Below are 17,907 nucleotides of genomic sequence, written 5' to 3' on the forward strand. Positions count from 1 at the left end.
GACCTGAACATAACTGTGAAAAAGTATGGCAGTTAAAAAAAAGGTGAAATGAGACATGTGAGATGTACCCCCCCCCCTCCACTACAGGATCAAAAGCATCTGTTTTAGAAGAAAAGCCACAAGCTATGCTATGAATAATTTTAACCACAGCTGTTTATAGGAGCCTTTGTTCATTGCTAGCTTCTTGTGCTCTCACTGGATTTCCTTCTCTCCTCCATCTGCCAAAGGGAGCTTTGACTCTCAAAAGCTTATACCTTGAAAATATTGTTGATCTCTAAGGTGCCACTTGATTTGACTCTAGCTTTTCTGCTGCAGACCAGCATGGCTACCCTCTGAAACTTCCTTTCTTCATGTTTGTTGCTGTCCCAAAGGGGCGTTTGGTCAAAGGGCCTCTACCCACCACCCTTCCCACTCTGAAACCAGCAGTCACCATTGTCAGAAGAACCTGCAGTCCTTTCTGTGTGGAGACTGAGAGGTCTCCTTTGAGAAAGTATAGTTATCAATCAGCTGAGTAGCTGAGCATAGGGGCAGCTAAGAAGACTTCTCCCTGAGGCTGTGCTTCCAATTTTTAAAAGGTTTTTTCTATATACACTGAAAGAGATATGAAGATGAAGGAAAAGGGACACAGAGTCTAAAAGAAAACAAATATCCAGTTTCTAGCTAACCCTAAACTTACAATATTTCTCGTTCATCTCTCTCACAAACTGGGCCAGTCTTATATTCAATGGATGAAGATCGATAACATCTGATTTTGGCCAATTATTATCTTAGGAATTTTGATAGAAAGATGGGGGGGGGGGATTTTAGACAGTCCAAAAGGGGGTGGGTGCCTTATACAAGTTCCTCCAGGCCTATGGCTTTCAACTAGCTGACCTCCCTCCCCCACCCTTTGTCTCTTTTCTGACTGGCCCCCATTTTTGAACATATGATGGTGCCATTGACTGATTAATTAAGGGTTATAATTGTATTATTTTCAATTTTCAATTGTTTTATTGTGTTGTACGCCACCCTAAGCCTGACACTGGCTTCCCAAGATCAGGTGGGTGCTGCATCCCTTACTTTGAGGAAATGTGGGTGCCAGAAGTACCAAAATGGAGGACATTTCCCCAGTGATGGGCCATCTCTGTCTCTCCATATTGTTTCTTTCAGGAAATACCCACTAGAAGTGCTGGGCATTTGACTGACAGGTTTCATCTAGTAAAAGAGAATTTGTGCCTTGGGAGCTCTACATAAAACAGACATTCCTGCATTGACAGCAGCAAGAGGCGAGATACTACATCTAAGCAGTGTATCAGCTAGGCCTTGACTGCATTTTTCATTGAGATTCCCCCAAAATCTCTGTCTATCAGTGGAAAAGCTGTCAGGATTTCAGCGGACAGAGCCAATTTGCTCTCTCAAATGGTGTGCATAAGGCAAGGTTCCACCTCTGCTTTCCTGGGCCTTTTAAACATCACTCTGCTTTTACAAGAGTGGCTTTATTTTAAGCCCCTTCTGTGCAAATGGAGAAACAACACAGAAAAGACCTAACTGTACTGGCTGTGTGAACAGAATTAGTGTCTGTCATCTGGCAGGGGAGCAGTCCCATCACCAGGTGGCTGCTAATCAGCTCCCATCCATATGGTCGTGTCATGAAAGCATACTTGCCCGGGGAACAAATCCTAACTGCATAAAGTGGGACTTACTTCTGAGTAGACCTGCTTAGGCTTGCTCCCTTCAGTCTTGCAGAAAAGGAGCTAGAAAGCAGAGGTCTTCAAACTATGGCCTTCCAGATGTTCAAGAACTACAATTCCCATCAGCCTCTGCCAGCATGGCCAAGTAGCAGGGCTGATGGGAATTGTAGTTCCTGAACATCTGGAGGGCCATAGTTTGAAGACCCCTGAGCTAGAGGATCAAGAGCTCCATAGGCTCTCTGTCATAAATGGTTTGGTTTGTTCCAAGCAGGGGATCCAATATCTGACTGAGCACAAAATGCTGTCCTCAGATGGGCAAGAAATTGCCAGATTCCTTTACAAAGGAGAAGGCCTCAACAAGACGGCCATTGGAAATTATTTGGGAGAGAGGTGAGTGTGCTGTCTCTTCTCTTTGAACACATTGATGGTCTGCAAGCTCAGGGCAAGTGTGTGCCTGTGTGAGTGGTGGGTGCAGGGGGGGGTAATTATTTATTATTTACTTTATTTTTAGTCCACCTTTCTCACTGGAACTCAAGGCAGCTTCCACAGGGTAAATCAACCGAATGTGACATCCAGTAAACAATGCAATAGGAATGGGGCTGTAGAACTAACTAGAACGCTAAAAACAGAACTGAAGCAAGCTTAGCTATTAACATGTTAAACAATGCAAAAATTACATAGAGAGGTCCTACTTAAAGCAACAGGCAGTACAGACTATACATAGTAGAATAGACTAGTCTCTAAACATGTACTCAAGTATCTTTCTGAACCATCTGCAGCCCAATCTAAATGTGGGGGAGGGGGAATGGGTCGCAGGAGTGGCAGAGCCCAACACCAGCATGTGTGCCCACCCTGCCAGTGTAAGAGGCACCTACACAAATATGCTGGTGGGCGCCACACAACACTGTGGCACCCAAACTCAGAAGGGCCTATTTCCCTGAAGCTGCACCAGTGAAGGAGAGCATGCTGGTGCAGCAGAAGGAAAGGTGCATTCCCAAGAGTGCAGCTGACTTTAGTTGGCTTCCATTGAGGTTTCAGCTTGGGAATGCCCCCTTCCTCGACCACAGACTTATGCCACCAGAAAGAGTGGTGTAAGCCTGTTGCTATATGGGCATCAGGAGGTTTCTGAGTTTTGCCTCCTTGCCATGCCACTTAAAACTCCTTTGGAGGCGATGCAGCAGAACTTTCTCCATGCTGTCCCCAGCTGCTACAGAAATCCTCTACCTCGATCTGAATTGGGCTGTTAGTAACAGTAGAACCCAGTTACCTGTGTAGAAAAGCCCTCTGGGAACACATACAGTTCCCCTTTGTTGTCTCCTAACCCTGTCCTTTTCCTTCTTCCAGGGAGCCATTAAACCTCCAGATTCTCCAGGCCTTTGTTGAGTGCCACCAATTTGCCAACCTCAACCTAGTGCAAGCACTAAGGTGAGTAAAATCCTGGAAATGCAACAAAGCAGCAGCCTTGCTAAACAAGGTATAGGTTGTGCAACTGCCACATAATTACAGAAAAGAAACCTCAGCGTTACTAAGTAGAGTACCTCGGTATGGATTCTCAAGTTTGTCTAATGTGACTAAACATTTGTTTTCTGTGTGTATCTGTGAGTAGATTCTGGGCCTGCAATGCAAATCCAACTCACTTGCTAGCAATGGAAGCCCAAAAGGGGCATACATTGTTCGTCTATACTCCATTTTAGCTTCACAACAACCCTGTGAGGTAGGTTAGGCTGAGAGAGAGTGACTGACCTGAGATCACTCAGCAAACTTGCATGGCAGAAAGAGATTTGAACCTGGATTTCCCAGATCCTAGTCTAATTCTCTCACCACTACACCATGCCATACCCAGGATATCTGGTCATGGCCCACCCACCTTGGGGGGAGGGGGCCTGGAATCTGGTCATGCCCCACTCACCCTAGGGGTAGAGACAGGGAGTAGGGAATAAGGAAGGGGGCTCATTATCTGGTTGTGGTCCACCCACCCTGGGAGTAAGGGTAGGGAGGGGGAGGGGGAATTTGAACTTGAGTGAGTCTCCCAGAGCCAGCACACTAACCATCAGACCACACTGTCCCTCAAGAGAGAAATACAGAACAACACTCTGACAGACCCTTGGAATGCTGATATTCAGTTCTGTTTATTTGTGATTGACAATATTTTTCAGTCCTGTGCATTGAGGGATTTCTGGGCTGTATGGCCGTGGTTTGGTAGATTTAGTTCCTAATGTTTCACTGCATCTATGTCATCTTTGTCACATGCCTCAAAATGCCAGCCATAGATGTCGGCAAAACATTAGGAGCTAAAACTCCCAAACCACAGTCTCACAGCCCAGAAAACCCACTATAGCCTTCACCAAAAAAAAAAAGACAACAAAGGGAAAGGTGTGGTGGCAATAAGAGGCTTTGATGATTGAGGCTGAGATCAAGCTTGGGAGAGCCACGCTATCTCGCCCCAATCCCGGGTCCATTTCCCTCCAATGACTCCAGACCAGCTGAGTTCTCAAGGATTTATTGAAAAATAGAAATAAAAGAAATAAAACATAAATGCAGTTACAGAGATTGCTCAGTTGAATACATTCTTAGGTTCTGTTGGGACCTCTTGCCCAAGAGATGCTTCTCTTAGCTTAGCCCATGGTAGAATCACCTTGGTCTTTGTTCTTAGTCTCCAAGAAAACTTCCCTCCTTGCCATGCGGTCCCCAAAGCCTTTGAAGCGCCTTATTTGGGCATCTTCCTGTCCTGGGTACATTTCCATGGCCTTTTGGTTTCCCCATCGGGAGATCAAAGACCATTTTAACATGTAGGTGTGATGCTGCTAGATTTACAGTACAATTCCATCACAGAGGCTATAAACAACAGATAAGATTGGGCAAGCTTCAACTTTTTGTGCTGCTGATGAAGCAGTTTTGAGCTATGAAACAGGGCGGGAAAGCCAGATCTGGAAAGAAAAGTCCAATAGTCCCATCCTCTCACAGCTCAGCATCTCCAACCTTTGCTCACCTACCCTGCAGTTCTGTTTCTTTGAATATACTGGACTTTACCACTGTCCTGAAGCCTTTTGTGCATTTCAGTTCATTCCATTTAGTGGCCACATATGCTATTATTATATTCCCTTTGCCTTCTGTTGTGCTGTTGTTTTGGATCTTTGTGTTTCCTCTGACTCCTGCATACATGTTGATGCAGATTGTGTGTGGGTTTTTTTTCTTATCTGTTGTTTAAAGCCTTCACCAATACACTTTTCTGTCACCTCCCTGACTAAAGGCAACCGATACTGCTGCTAATACTAAGTGCCATCCTAAGCAGAGTTATGCCTTTCAAAGCCCACTGACTGTAATGGATTTTGAAGGGTGTAACTTTGCTTAAGATTGCACTGTAAAATCGTTATAATGCAAGCCAGTCAAGATCTGCCATTTCTTCTTGAATGTCTCTTCATTTTCTTTTTTGACATCTGACATCACAGAGTAGCTTTAAAAGGTTCCTGAGTATTTGGAATGAAATAGCAGAATGTTGGCAGAAGCAGTACTGGTAGAATGACAGATTCTTGGATTAGAGATGCTCGCACATGGCAAAAACTGATACCCAGAAATCCACCAATGTGTATTATTTCATTGCTCTTTACATCACCATTTGGAACAAATTGCAGTGTGTGTGTGTGTGTGTGTGTGTGTGTTCAAATGACTAACTTTCAATAAATATCTTGCCCATTTAAAATATAAATACAATCCAAGAAATGTCTTTCATGGCGTTGTGTGTGTAAAGTGCTGTTACTGTGTGTGTAAAGTACTGATTACAACTGGCTACCACAGCAAGGGCTTTCAAGGCAAGTGATCAAGCAGAGAAGCCATTGAAATTCACAAGCACATGGACAATTTCAACAGGAAGGAAGAAACCATGAAAATGAACAGAATTTGGCTGCCAGTGTTGAAAAACTCTAGAATCGACAGTGACTAATCAGCTCCACACAAACACAGGACAATTATAGACAATAGCAATCAAAGGGAACAAAGACCAGGATACTTCTATTCAGATGCATTCACCTATTGACCTTGCTATCTTCATTGTTACTCACATGCTACAGACTTCTTTGTGACTCACATGCCAGGCTACTGTATTCAGATGGCCTCATCTTTTGACCTCACAGTATATATACTCCACTTGCTTTCCATTCCTACTATCAGATCCTCTGAAGATGCCAGTCACAGATGCAGGCGAAACGTCAGGAGAGAATGCTGCTAGAACACGGTCATACAGCCCGGAAACCACACAGCACCCCAAGCAGAGGTGATTTGCCATTGCCTTCCTCTGCAGAGACTTCCTGGAGAGGTCTCCCTTCCAAATACCAACCCTATTTAGCTTCTGAGATCTTATGAGAGCATGTTATACCATTCTGCCTTCCTTCCCTACATGGCACTATCATCAGTCAGTAATCCTAAACATACTTACTAAGGATTAAACAGCACTGAACTCCATGAGATTTATTAACACGTGCTTAGGATTGTTGAATAAATTTCTTCTTATTAGGTTGCATAAATTTTTCTCCATTGCAAAACAAGACTCAACATATGTATAATTTGGGCACACTGGAAGTACTGACCAAGACAAACAAGCCCCACAAATTATATGTATGCAGAATTGCCACTGCAAACAATCTATCTGTGTGGATCAGGAAATTTCAGAAAGTGATTTCACAAAATGATTCTCATGTAGAACTCTACCTGTGTGTAAAATGGTCCAGGTTATTGAATTAAGATAGGAAATAATCATTTCTGAGAAGATCTTTTTTTTTCTACTACTTTTTTCTGCTTTCTGTGGAAGAGGAAAAACTTCCTCTTGCGTAAGAAGGACTAATCTGATAGCAATTTTCGCAATCTGACTTTTTTCATTCACAGGCAGTTCCTGTGGAGCTTCCGGTTGCCTGGAGAAGCACAGAAAATTGATCGTATGATGGAAGCTTTTGCCAACTGGTACTGTCAGTGCAATCCAGGTGTTTTTCAATCCACAGGTAACTGCGAGAGAAGCTCTTTTTTGGTGGAGGGATGGGGGGGGAGGAATTGTTGGAGTTTACTAACACATTGATTTAAAGGCAAAATGCCTATTAGGAAGTGCATTTAGGATAGGAAAGAGGGCAGGATATCATGCTGCTGTCTTGCTGAAGAGTCTCTGCAACTAACTTCCAAAAAGAAGCAGGATATTAGACCTGAGAGTATCAGTCTAAGGGTAGACAAGAGGTTACACAAAAGGACGGAGGGGTCAGTAACTTTATAGGCTTCTAGCTGACCACTTGCCCGTCCCATGCTGGGTCTTCTTCTCAGTTCCTTTGTACATTACACATTGCTACATCCAACAGGAACAATGCATTCAAGAGTTTGCCAAAATGAAGGAATGGCCAGCTTAAGACACTTGTAGGCTTACCGATGTCAACTGAATACAGCTGATCTCCTGACTACAGATATCCTTTTCCCTGGAGAAAATGTTAGCTTTGGAGAATAGACTCTATGGCCGTGGTGGCGAACCTTTGGCACTCCAGATGTTATGGACTACAATTCCCATCAGCCCCTGCCAGCATGGCCAATTGGCCATACTGGCAGGGGCTGATGGGAATTGTAGTCCATAACATCTGGGGTGCCAAAGGTTTGCCACCACTGCTCTATGGCATCACATCCCTACTGAAGTTCCACTTCTGTCCCAATTCTTACCACCCCAGGCATCCCCCCCAAATCTCCAGGAATCTCCAAAGACAGAGTTGGCACCCATAACCATTCGACTGCCATGTTGAAAACCAGTTCTCTTATCTTTCTCTATAGTTATATGCCCTTCCCTTGACGGCACAGGCTAGCCTGATCTCATCAGAGCTTGCAAGAGAAGCAGGGTCTGAAGAGGAAAACACTCGGGCAGGTTTAAGTTCCACAACATCTCACTTCAGAAAAAAAAAATCCTCACTGCAGAGGATCATCATAGCCAGGCAGTCTGAAGCCCCACTCTCTCTACTGCCTGTTGCGGGCATGATCTGCTGGCAGGTGGAACCACCCATTTGAGTAACTGACAGTGACATCCTATTCAGAGTGACAGCCACCGAAGTCAATCGGCTCGGAAGAGTGTTACTCTGCTTAGTCTTGTACAGTGAGACACCAATTCATTGTCATCACCCCGACCCCTCAGCTTCCGTAACCATTTTAAATGTGCCACACGTACACACAGATGCTGCCTTGTGCCCTGCTACAGATCTTGAGGGGATAATATTGATGTACAAAGCAAATCAATGAAGGACACATAATGTGATTATAAGGAAATTACTTCCCCCCAGGTAGCTGACAACGTGACCCTTTCTGCACTTGTCTCTTTCGCACTGAGCATACGTTCCCTTGGGGTTGGATTCTTGATTGTGCACACTTTCCACTTATTCAGAAGCCAGTATGCTCTCAGATTAGAGAATCTCCATGGTTTCCAAAAGCTCTGAAAGTGCAACTTTTCCTTTCCCTTTACAGGGAGAGTGAAGGGAAACAGCATGCATTTTGCTTTCTTCAGATTTTGTCGCTCCTCCCTGTTTCCCCTGCCTACACAACAGTTTCTCCTCCTCTTCTGGCCACAACTTTCAAAGAATTGAAAGGACTGTGGGGGGGGGGGGAGGGTTTCCACTCTGAAGGTCTATCACTGGACCACAGATAGCACCAAAAAACCCTCCAAAAACAAAAAGGCAGCAGGCAACCTTCCCAGATGGAGGTTGCATGTAAAGAACAAGGAAACAGCGGGTGGGCAAGGTGACAGATCGACTCAACTGGGAACTCTTCACAGGAGGAGAATCCCAGGTATAAACAAAAAAAAACCTATGGGAAAAACTCACTGCAAAGCAAACAGCCATGGGGTAAGTACTGAGTAGTACATGCTCAAAGGGTCTTTGTCACAGAATAATCAGCCAGCTTCTTCTAAAACATCTATGCATGCCTGCTTGTGTAACTATTGCACAGGCCAATTGAATATGGAAGGTAATAAATGTTGCTAAAACCTCAGTTGCATATTACACTTAGCAGATAGTGTCCATGTTCTTTTTAAAAGTTTGGCACGCAGTCTATGCTCTGACCTGAAAAGCCCAGCTAGTTCGATCTTGGAAGCTAAGCCGGGTTAGCCCCTGGTTGGTCCTTGAATGGGAGACCTCTGTGGCAGTCCAGGGTCACTACACAGAGGCAAGCAATGAATACTGAGTGAATTTATTTGTATTTAGCCATAGGCCATTACAACCACATCAACACTTAAATCAAAAACAGTTTGAATATATATGATAAAATATACAACACTGGCTTAAATATAGAGTGATATTAACTAAAATATACAGCAACATACCAATTAATCATAACAACCAAGAATCAGCTCTAAAAGACTGCTCCCTTAGCAACCTCATTGGACCTTATTTTCTTCGCTGCCAGAGCATGTAAAGGCTTTCTATGAAAAACTTACTCTTCAGAGTCTGATATCAAAAATATTAGTTTCTCGGCATTAGAGAGAATATTTAAACCAGAAATCATCCTGGCAAGAAATTTAGTCCTGGGTTCTGCATACAGTAGTAGACAGTCAAATATATAATGGGACAAGTCCTCCAGTGAAAGAGATCCACAGATACAAAAGCACTTCTCTTTTGTCATTTGATAATAACAACTGGCTGGTACAGCCGTTGACATCATTTTGAAGTGTAAAGACATTAAAGCTGCTCTAAGATCTTGATTTGGGATATTGACTAGGTAGGAAGACAGGGGTGTCAAACCTATGACCCACCAGATATTCATGGACTACAATTTCCATGAGCTCTGCCAATTGGCCATGCTGGCAGGGGCTGATGGGAATCGTAGTCCAAGAACATCTGGAAGGATACAGGTTGGAGGCCCCTGCTCTAAGATGATTGTTTTTGAATAATTTAAACCATGGAGCCGTTGTCGATTTCAGGATTAGTGATCTACCCATCAAATCTATACACCCAGTCTCTAAGTTGGGAATTGTCTGCTGACAACTCTAGAAGGTTGTCTGAGATTGCGTATTGTGATAGTATATCATTGAAAAAATCAAGGTGTGTTGGATCTTTTGATAGCACAAGATTAAATGATCAGCTGCTAAACAATTTTAGTGTAGTTATTCTGATTTTTCTCCATAATTTTAGAATGGCTAGATGTGCAAACGTCCTAAGAGAAGGGAGGCCAGCTTCTGCTCTCATAAGGGCAGCTGGGGAGGACTAGAATGTACCTTAAAAGTTGGTTTTGATTAATTTCCAGACTAGCTAACATGTTCTCTTCCATCCCCACACTTCCACTCCATATAGGAGATGTGCAAGAACTTTACTTTTATATAATTTTAAGACGTAAAGAAAAAACACAGGGGCCCCTTCCACACATGCAGAATAATGCACTTTTAATCCACTTTCAATGCACTTTGAAGCTGTGCAGAATAGCAAAATCCACTTTCAAACGATTGTGAAAGTGAATTGAAAGTGCATTATTCTGCATGTGCAGAAGGGGCAGACTAGACCCCACTATCCTTAACACAGGAGGTTTAACTGTTGCCAAACACACATTCCATTTTAAGGACTCCTTAAATGTCAATCCAAAATATTTAAAAGAGCTGCACAGCTTAATTGGGTTTCCAAGTATACTCCGAGATGAAATTTTTGCCCATTTCCTGAAGACATTCACTTCAGTCGTCTCATAATTGAGGTTAAGAGCTTCTTCATTGCAGTATAAACTCAGTTCCTGCAACAGTCTTCTCAAGCCAATTGAAGTAAGGGAGATTATGGGCGTGTCATCCACATGTAATAGAATTTAAATTTTGTGATGGCCAAGTGAAGGTGGAACAAATTGCAGGCCTGAAAGCTTCTCAACAATGTCACTTATAAACAGATCAAATAGCAACAAGGAGAGGCAGGCAATGGCAACTCACCTCTGAATGTCTCTTCCCTTGAAAACCCTAAAAGGTTGCCATAAATTGGCTGCAACTTCACAGTACTTTCCAGCACACCATGATTATGCAGTCTTGTTCTCCTCCGAAGCCCTGTCTGTTCTCTTTCTTTGAAGACTTATTTACCTATGCTGCCTAAAATACTTCTTTGCAGCTTTTCTCACTTGTGAGTGCATTTGTTTAAAACACAAATATTTGGTATGAAAAGCGGAAATGTATGAAAAGTTGTTAATGTGCTTGAGTTGAATTGATAGTTGTGCTACTGTCTTTTTCTTTGTAAACAAGACAATTGTGGGGGGGGGGTGAACAATTGTTGTTGGGCAATAACAGTACACAGCCAAGCTGCATGGGGCAGGCAGGGAAAGTTCTTTCTTCCTGTTACCTTCCTCTTGGGAGAGGGGCTAGATGAGGACAGAGGTGTAGCAAGGGGGGAAAGCACCCGGTGTACCAGTGCGTCCTCCACCCCCATCCCACCCCGGAACGCCCCCATCCTGCCCCAGAACACCACACCACGGTCCTGGAACGCCCCCGGAATTCCTTCACCACACACCCACAGGGGCACGCACCCGGTGCATCACCCCCGGTCCCCTTGAAGCTACACCTCTGGCTGAGGAACAGGTCTGTTTTCCCAAGCCTTTTTTCCCTTCCCAGTCTCCCCCTGACTGCAGGTCAGGCAAATGGCCATCCTTCTCCTGTACTATCACTCCTGCCCCACTAACCCATCACCCTGGCCCATCCTTCGTCTTCCAAATGCTACTGTGAGTGATCATAGCACACTCTGAGTAATCTGAGTAATCATAGCACAGGAATTTCTTTTAGCATGTTTCTTTCATCCTATTGCATATACTGTTTGGTAAAGCTCTGACAGGAACAGCCACAGGTCAGCTGGCTTTCGGAAACCAACTTGGAAGTCCTTCCTGCAGGCTTTCTTGGCAGAGATGTCACCTTGAACTGCACCTCTTAAAACCCAAGGGCTTACCCACCCACTCCATTCTCTTGTTTTGTTTTTGGTAGACACCTGCTACATCCTCTCCTTTTCCATCATAATGTTGAACACCAGCCTGCATAATCCCAATGTCAAAGACAAGCCTCCACTTGAGAGGTTTGTGTCCATGAACAGAGGCATCAATGATGGAACGGACTTGCCGGAACCACTCCTAAGGGTAAGAAAGCATTGGGCATTTTTTCTGTTTCAGGTGGCTTGAAGTCAAAACAGACTCCCCTGCAAGAAAGTCTGGATCCTCTTCCATGGTTCTGGATACACAAAGAAGCATCAGCAATAGCTGTTCCAAACAGTCAAATGTCATATTATCCTGGAGACCCATGATCAGATTTTCAAATGTATCATTTATCTAGTGGGTTGTGGTGGTGGTGATACAGAGTAGGGTTTGTTTGTTTTTACTCTTCCCCTCCTTGCAATCAACATGGGCATGAAATGATAAGGGAAACATCACTGGCTGGATATCTGGCTATCCTAGGCCAATTATAAGCCAGGCAGTGTAGTGTAGTGGGTGGCAGGATTAAGGAGAATCGGGTTCAAATCTCCAGACTGCCATGAAACTCACTTGGGTCAGCCACTGTCATCCTAGCCATATCTATTTCACAGTGATATTAGGAGGATAAAATAAGACGAAAGTCTATATGTCTTCTGAGTTCCTTGGAAGAGGGGCAGGGTAAAAATTCTATCATTGTTCCCCAGTTCGTTATTATAGATTCCAAAAGAGAACTGTCTATGCCACTCTTTTTTCTTACAAGCCACAGTTTAGCCAGTCAATTTTGGAATCCAGTCATTCATTCATTCGTTTGTTCATTTGTTCATTCATTTGATTTATATTCCAGTCTCCCTGTCAAGCAGGCTCAGAGCGGCTAACAATCCATATATTAACACAGTTTACATATTAATAATGAATCAGTGATGTGTGTGATGTCAATGATTAATTGCCTCCTGGAGACAATTCAGAATTTTTTGCACACATTTTTTTAAAAAGCGATACATTTGGCATTCATGCTCAATCAGTTCCCAGGTGCAAGAATTCCCTCCAGTGTTTCAAATGACATGCTGAATCAGCCTTCCACATGCATTGGAAATATTGCCTCCATTCCTCTATCACTTTGTGCAGAGTGATAAGCTGCAGTATTGCAGTCAAGTTTCAGGTAGCCTGCTCAAGGTTGACTCAGCCTTCCATTCTCCCAAGGTCAGTAAAATAAGTACCCAGCTTGTGTAGACAACTGGGGAAGGCAATGGCAAACCAATCTGTAAACATAGCCTACCGATTAAACGTGATGTGATGTCACTTCATGGGTCAGGAATTATATTTCACCTTTCTCTTTGTAGCTTTAAATAATCCAAGTTGTCTGCAAGAGGTTTTTGTAAAACCTTGGTGGAAAATGTTGATGGAGTTGTGTTTATTTTCATATATAACTAATATAACTGGCAACCTTTATGTGTATTGTGCCTTAATAGAATGACATTTACTGACTATATTTTTTTAGATATTATGTGCTCTAAAGCTTTTTCTTTTCAATTAAATAATGAACATGTTTGGATTCTCTGTTCAAATGTTTAAGATACAGGAACTTAACCAAAATGTTGTGGCCACCTTTCATTTACAAGACCTCTTCAGGCATTGAGCTTTTGGTGTTCCCATAGGCCAGGAGAGCATGCTACACACAAGAGCATGCTACCTACATGCAATTGCCTTTTTGTGTAAAAAGGGCAACACATGTATTTAATCACAAAATATGCCAATTACATTTGTCAGACAAAAAGTGTATTGAGATGATTGTACATAGCGCACTTCTTCAGTTCTGGTCGCCACATCTCAAAAAGGATATTGAAGAGATAGAAAAAGTGCAGAGAAGGGCAACGAGGATGATTGAGGGACTGGAGCACCTTCCTTATGAGGAGAGGTTGCAGCATTTGGGACTCTTTAGTTTGGAGAGGAAACGTCTGAGGGGGGATATGATTGAAGTCTATAAAATTATGCATGGAGTAGAAAATGTTGACAGAGAGAAATTTTTCTCTCTTTCTCACAATACTAGAACCAGGGGGCATCCATTGAAAATGCTGGGGGGAAGAATTAGGACTAATAAAAGGAAACACTTCTTCATGCAACGTGTGATTGGTGTTTGGAATATGCTGCCACAGGAGGTGGTGATGGCCACTAACCTGGATAGCTTTAAAAGGGGCTTGGACAGATTTATGGAGGACAAGTCAATCTCTGGCTACCAAACTTGATCCTTCTTGATCTGAGGTTGCAAATGCCTTAGCAGACCAGGTGCTTGGGAACAGCAGCAGCAGAAGGCCATTGCTTTCACCTCCTGCATGTGAACTCCCAAAGGCACCTGGTGGGCCACTGCGAGTAGCAGAGTGCTGGACTAGATGGACTCTGGTCTGATCCAGCAGGCTCTTTCTTATGTTCTTATGTGGGACTGCAGCACCAGTAATGTAATTCCTGAAAGTGCTACTTTAGAACCATCTGTGAGTCTTGAAGTTGTAGACAGTGAACCCTTTATATGTGGGTACATTGAATATGTATGGGGAGATGTGCCTATTGGCATACATCCCCTGTTCATGTTCAGTATAGCATCTGAACAGTATCTACTTTTATACAAGTTTACATGTGTTGGCTATTCCACTCAGTAGCCCTTTTCCACTGGCATAATGCCCATTGGGCAAGGTGGGCAGCTGCCCAGGGCATCACCTTGTGAAGGGCATCAAAATGCTGGGTTCGTTTTGGGGTATTTTTGTGGTTTTCCATTTTTGGCCTGCAGGGCGTGCATGTTTAAGGCTAGCAGCACCAAAATTTCAGGGTACCATTCAGAAACTGTCCTGATGATATCACCCAAATTTGGTGAGGTTTGGTTCAGGGAGTCCAAAGTTATGGACTCCCAAAGAGGGCCCCTATCCCCCATTGTTTCCGATGGGAGCTAATAGGAGATGGGGGCTACAGTTTTGAGGGTCCATAACTTTGGCCCCCCTGAATCAAACTGCACCAAACCTGGGGGGTATCATTAGGGCAGTCTCCTGATGAGACCCTGAAAGTTTTGAGACTGTGCCTTCAGAAATGTACCCCCCGCAGCCTGCAACCCCCATTGACAGCAATGCAGAAAACTCAATGCAGAACAAAGATTCTTGGGAAAATTTCGGGATGTTCTTGCAGGGAGGGCATTCTTGGACTTATAAGCACCAAAATTTCAGGGTATCATCTGGAGACTGTCATGATGGCAACCCCAAGGTTTGGTGCAGTTTGGTTCAGGGGGGCCAAAGTCATGGACCTTCAAAAGGGTAGCCCCCATCTCCTTAGCAAAGAATGTGGGATGGGGTACCCCCTTTGAGGGTCCATAACTTTGGACCCCCTAAACCAAACTGCACCAAACTTGGGGGTCCCATTAGGACAGTTTCCAGATGATACCCTGACATTTTGGTGCTGATACATCCAAAAATGCGCCCCCTTCAGGAACATCCCAGAAATTTGCCCAAGAATCTTTGTTCTGCATTGAGTTTTCTGCATTGCTGTCAATGGGGGTTGCAGGCTGCGGGGGGCACATTTCTGAAGGCACAGTCTCAAAACTTTCAGGGTATCATCATGAGACTGCCCTGATGATACCCCCCAGGTTTGGTGCAGTTTGGTTCAGGGGGGCCAAAGTTATGGACCCTCAAAACTGTAGCCCCCATCTCCTATTATCTCCCATTGCAAGCTTTTATTGGCATAGACAACAGTACAACAATAATAAAAACGGATTAAAAAGCATATACAATACAGGAAATAAATGTTAGGTCGAAGGAAATCCACTGGCGTTTAGTAATTTCCAGGAGCAAGTCTGCCACTATCATACAGAGAGAAGGATCAGGATTGTCCAACAAGTAGTGTAATCTAATTAAAACGGGGAGATCTGGTAAATGTAAAGGAGTAAGATTCACATACTTGGATCTGATTTCCTTGAATCTGAGACAGTGTAGTAATTGGTGGGCCAGAGTTTCAACTGAGCCATCATTACATGGGCCCAATCTTTTAGCCTTTTCTTGCTTATTAAATCTGCCATGCAACAAGGCAGAAGGCATAACAACCTGGCGAGCATTATGGCTCTCCTTTGAGCAGGGTTTATTAAGCAATACAGGTAGTGTGCCAAGTGGCCCTGTTCAAATGGGAGAGAAAAATACAGGGGGGAGCATGTTTTCTTGGCTGCGGTGATTAGGGTAGAGAACTCTCTATCCAATAGTTGACCTTTTAATTTTCTATAAGCTTCTGAATAGGACAAAGGGCAAAGTGAATCCACTGACAGTCCAACAGAGGCCATTTTTTCTTCAATTATGGAAAACCACGGGTTGGAATGGGTGTCAGAGCAGACGGTGGACCAGGGAATTACAGTCCAAGAGAAAATGAATTCGCAGCCAGAATCTAAAAGCCCTCAGCCAAGCAGCTGATTCCAAGGAGTTTTGACCTAACTCCAGACAAAGGGATGCATAGGGCACGCAATTTGGGGATTAGCTCCCATTGGAAACAATGGGGGATGGGGCACCCCTTTAGGGAGTCCATAACTTTGGACTCCTTGAACCAAACCTCACCAAACTTGGGGGGTAGCATAAGGACAGGCTCCTGATGATATGCTGAAATTTTAGTGCTGATATGTCTAAAAATGCACTCCCTGCATGCACCAATGTCCTGGTGCAAAAAATTTGGTCGTGGTGGAGTGGCCGACCATGGGGGGGGGGGGCATCCAACTCAGGTTTTGCCCTGGGCTACAGTTTGCCTCGTTACGCCCCTGCCCTTTTCAGTAATTATATTTTGGATTCTCCTACCTCCCGTACAGAAAGTGATCCTCCCAATACATGTAATTTCCATTTTGTATACATAGCGCAACACGTACATTTTCAAGTTTTGGTACTCATGAATGTGTACTCCTTCGGAAATTGTGCTGAACATTTAAAGGGATGAGGTAAGGTGCACAGTTCTACTCCCCACTCACATTTGCAGTGTATGTGCCCTGGATCTGTATGATCACAATGGATCAATAATGCACGACAGAGAACCACTTCCTAAATGAGGTTTTGTTTTTGGCAAAGCAGGGCTGCTTAGAATGCCAGAGGGTTTCACAAGGTCAACACCCCTTACGAAGTGCCCATACTAATTCTGCAACGCCTCTCAAATTCAGCATCCACTATATAAAATTGTGGTCTTCACTGGACTGTCGCTCCGGTTGCACCTCTGATGTACAGTGCCCTCCTAAGCAGAGTTGCACCCTCAGTAGATTTTTTTGGTGCTATTTTTTGAATGTCAAATCGCAGGTAACTAATGGTGACTCCATAGGGTTTTCAAAATGGTTTGCCATTGACTTCCTCCATGTCATGACCCTGCTAGTCCTTGGGAGTTACTGATTCAGTTGCTAACCTTCTTAACTTCTGAGATCTGATGAGATCAGGCTAGCATGGGGCAATCCAGGTCAGACTTAGAATGTTGCTTAAGATGGCACTAATATAAGAAGCATGGAATGGCCCTTTCTGTATAAAGTCTGGATTTGTCTGCAGAAGCCACTTCCTGCTGGTAGTTTAGAGGAAGTAGCAGGAGATTTACAAATCTGTGACATCAAATTCCAGAAGTCCCAGTTCTGTTACTGTACTGGACAAGCAGATCAACATTCCCCTTTTGTGAGTGAGCAAAGTTTCTCTTCACACCAAGTACTTCTGTTTCTGCTAGTGAAAGATAATGTTCCTTTTTGCCTGGGTTGCCGGCCTCCAGATGGAGTCTAGATATATCCTGGAATTACAGTTGATCTCTATACTTTAGGAATCAGTTCCCCTGGATAATATGGAAGCTTTGGAGTTCAAATTCAATGGCATTGCATCCCTGCTGAGTTCCTTCCCGTCTCCAAGCTGTGCCCTTAATCTCTAGGAATTTCCCAGGTTGCAATTGGTAAACCCCCCCCCCCCCACACACACACACACTTTCCTGCCTCCCGCTGAATTCCATCAGTCTCCTCAAAACACTGCTTCTGGGGGACAGGGCACCCTCTGAGGCAAGAAGAGGGCACTCCCTTTGCACTGGCAGAAAAGTTAACTGGATCCAATCCACAACACATGGATTTCAAAATGTAAGTGTGGTTGAAGGCAAGAGAAGAGGGTACAGAAATACAAAATGGATTCATGGTAGCCAGGGCAGGTGGGAAGGAGGGACAAGGGCCATTGGAAAGGCCCCACGATCACAGGAAGCCACCTGACCATTGCTCTGCCTATACATTTCAGTCTCTTTGCTGTAGCCAAGAGGAAGAAAGAACTAAGACTGAATCTACACAGGCAGTAAAATGATGGTA

General features: G+C 43.9%; 1 protein-coding gene across 2 annotated transcripts in view; it reads left to right on the top strand.

The window, feature by feature from the left end:
- Nucleotides 1-17,907, top strand: part of CYTH4 (cytohesin 4) — a 44,889-nt gene that overhangs the window by 14,093 nt on the left and 12,889 nt on the right. For both annotated transcript variants that reach the window (XM_048499106.1, XM_048499107.1), the window contains 4 exons: nucleotides 1,942-2,060; nucleotides 3,015-3,095; nucleotides 6,549-6,661; nucleotides 11,611-11,759. In XM_048499106.1, coding sequence (XP_048355063.1) covers nucleotides 1,942-2,060; nucleotides 3,015-3,095; nucleotides 6,549-6,661; nucleotides 11,611-11,759 — 462 coding nt within the window. The remainder of the gene's footprint in view (nucleotides 1-1,941; nucleotides 2,061-3,014; nucleotides 3,096-6,548; nucleotides 6,662-11,610; nucleotides 11,760-17,907) is intronic.

The sequence above is a fragment of the Sphaerodactylus townsendi genome, linkage group LG06 (assembly GCF_021028975.2).
Source record: "Sphaerodactylus townsendi isolate TG3544 linkage group LG06, MPM_Stown_v2.3, whole genome shotgun sequence".
NCBI classification, from domain to species: domain Eukaryota; kingdom Metazoa; phylum Chordata; class Lepidosauria; order Squamata; family Sphaerodactylidae; genus Sphaerodactylus; species Sphaerodactylus townsendi.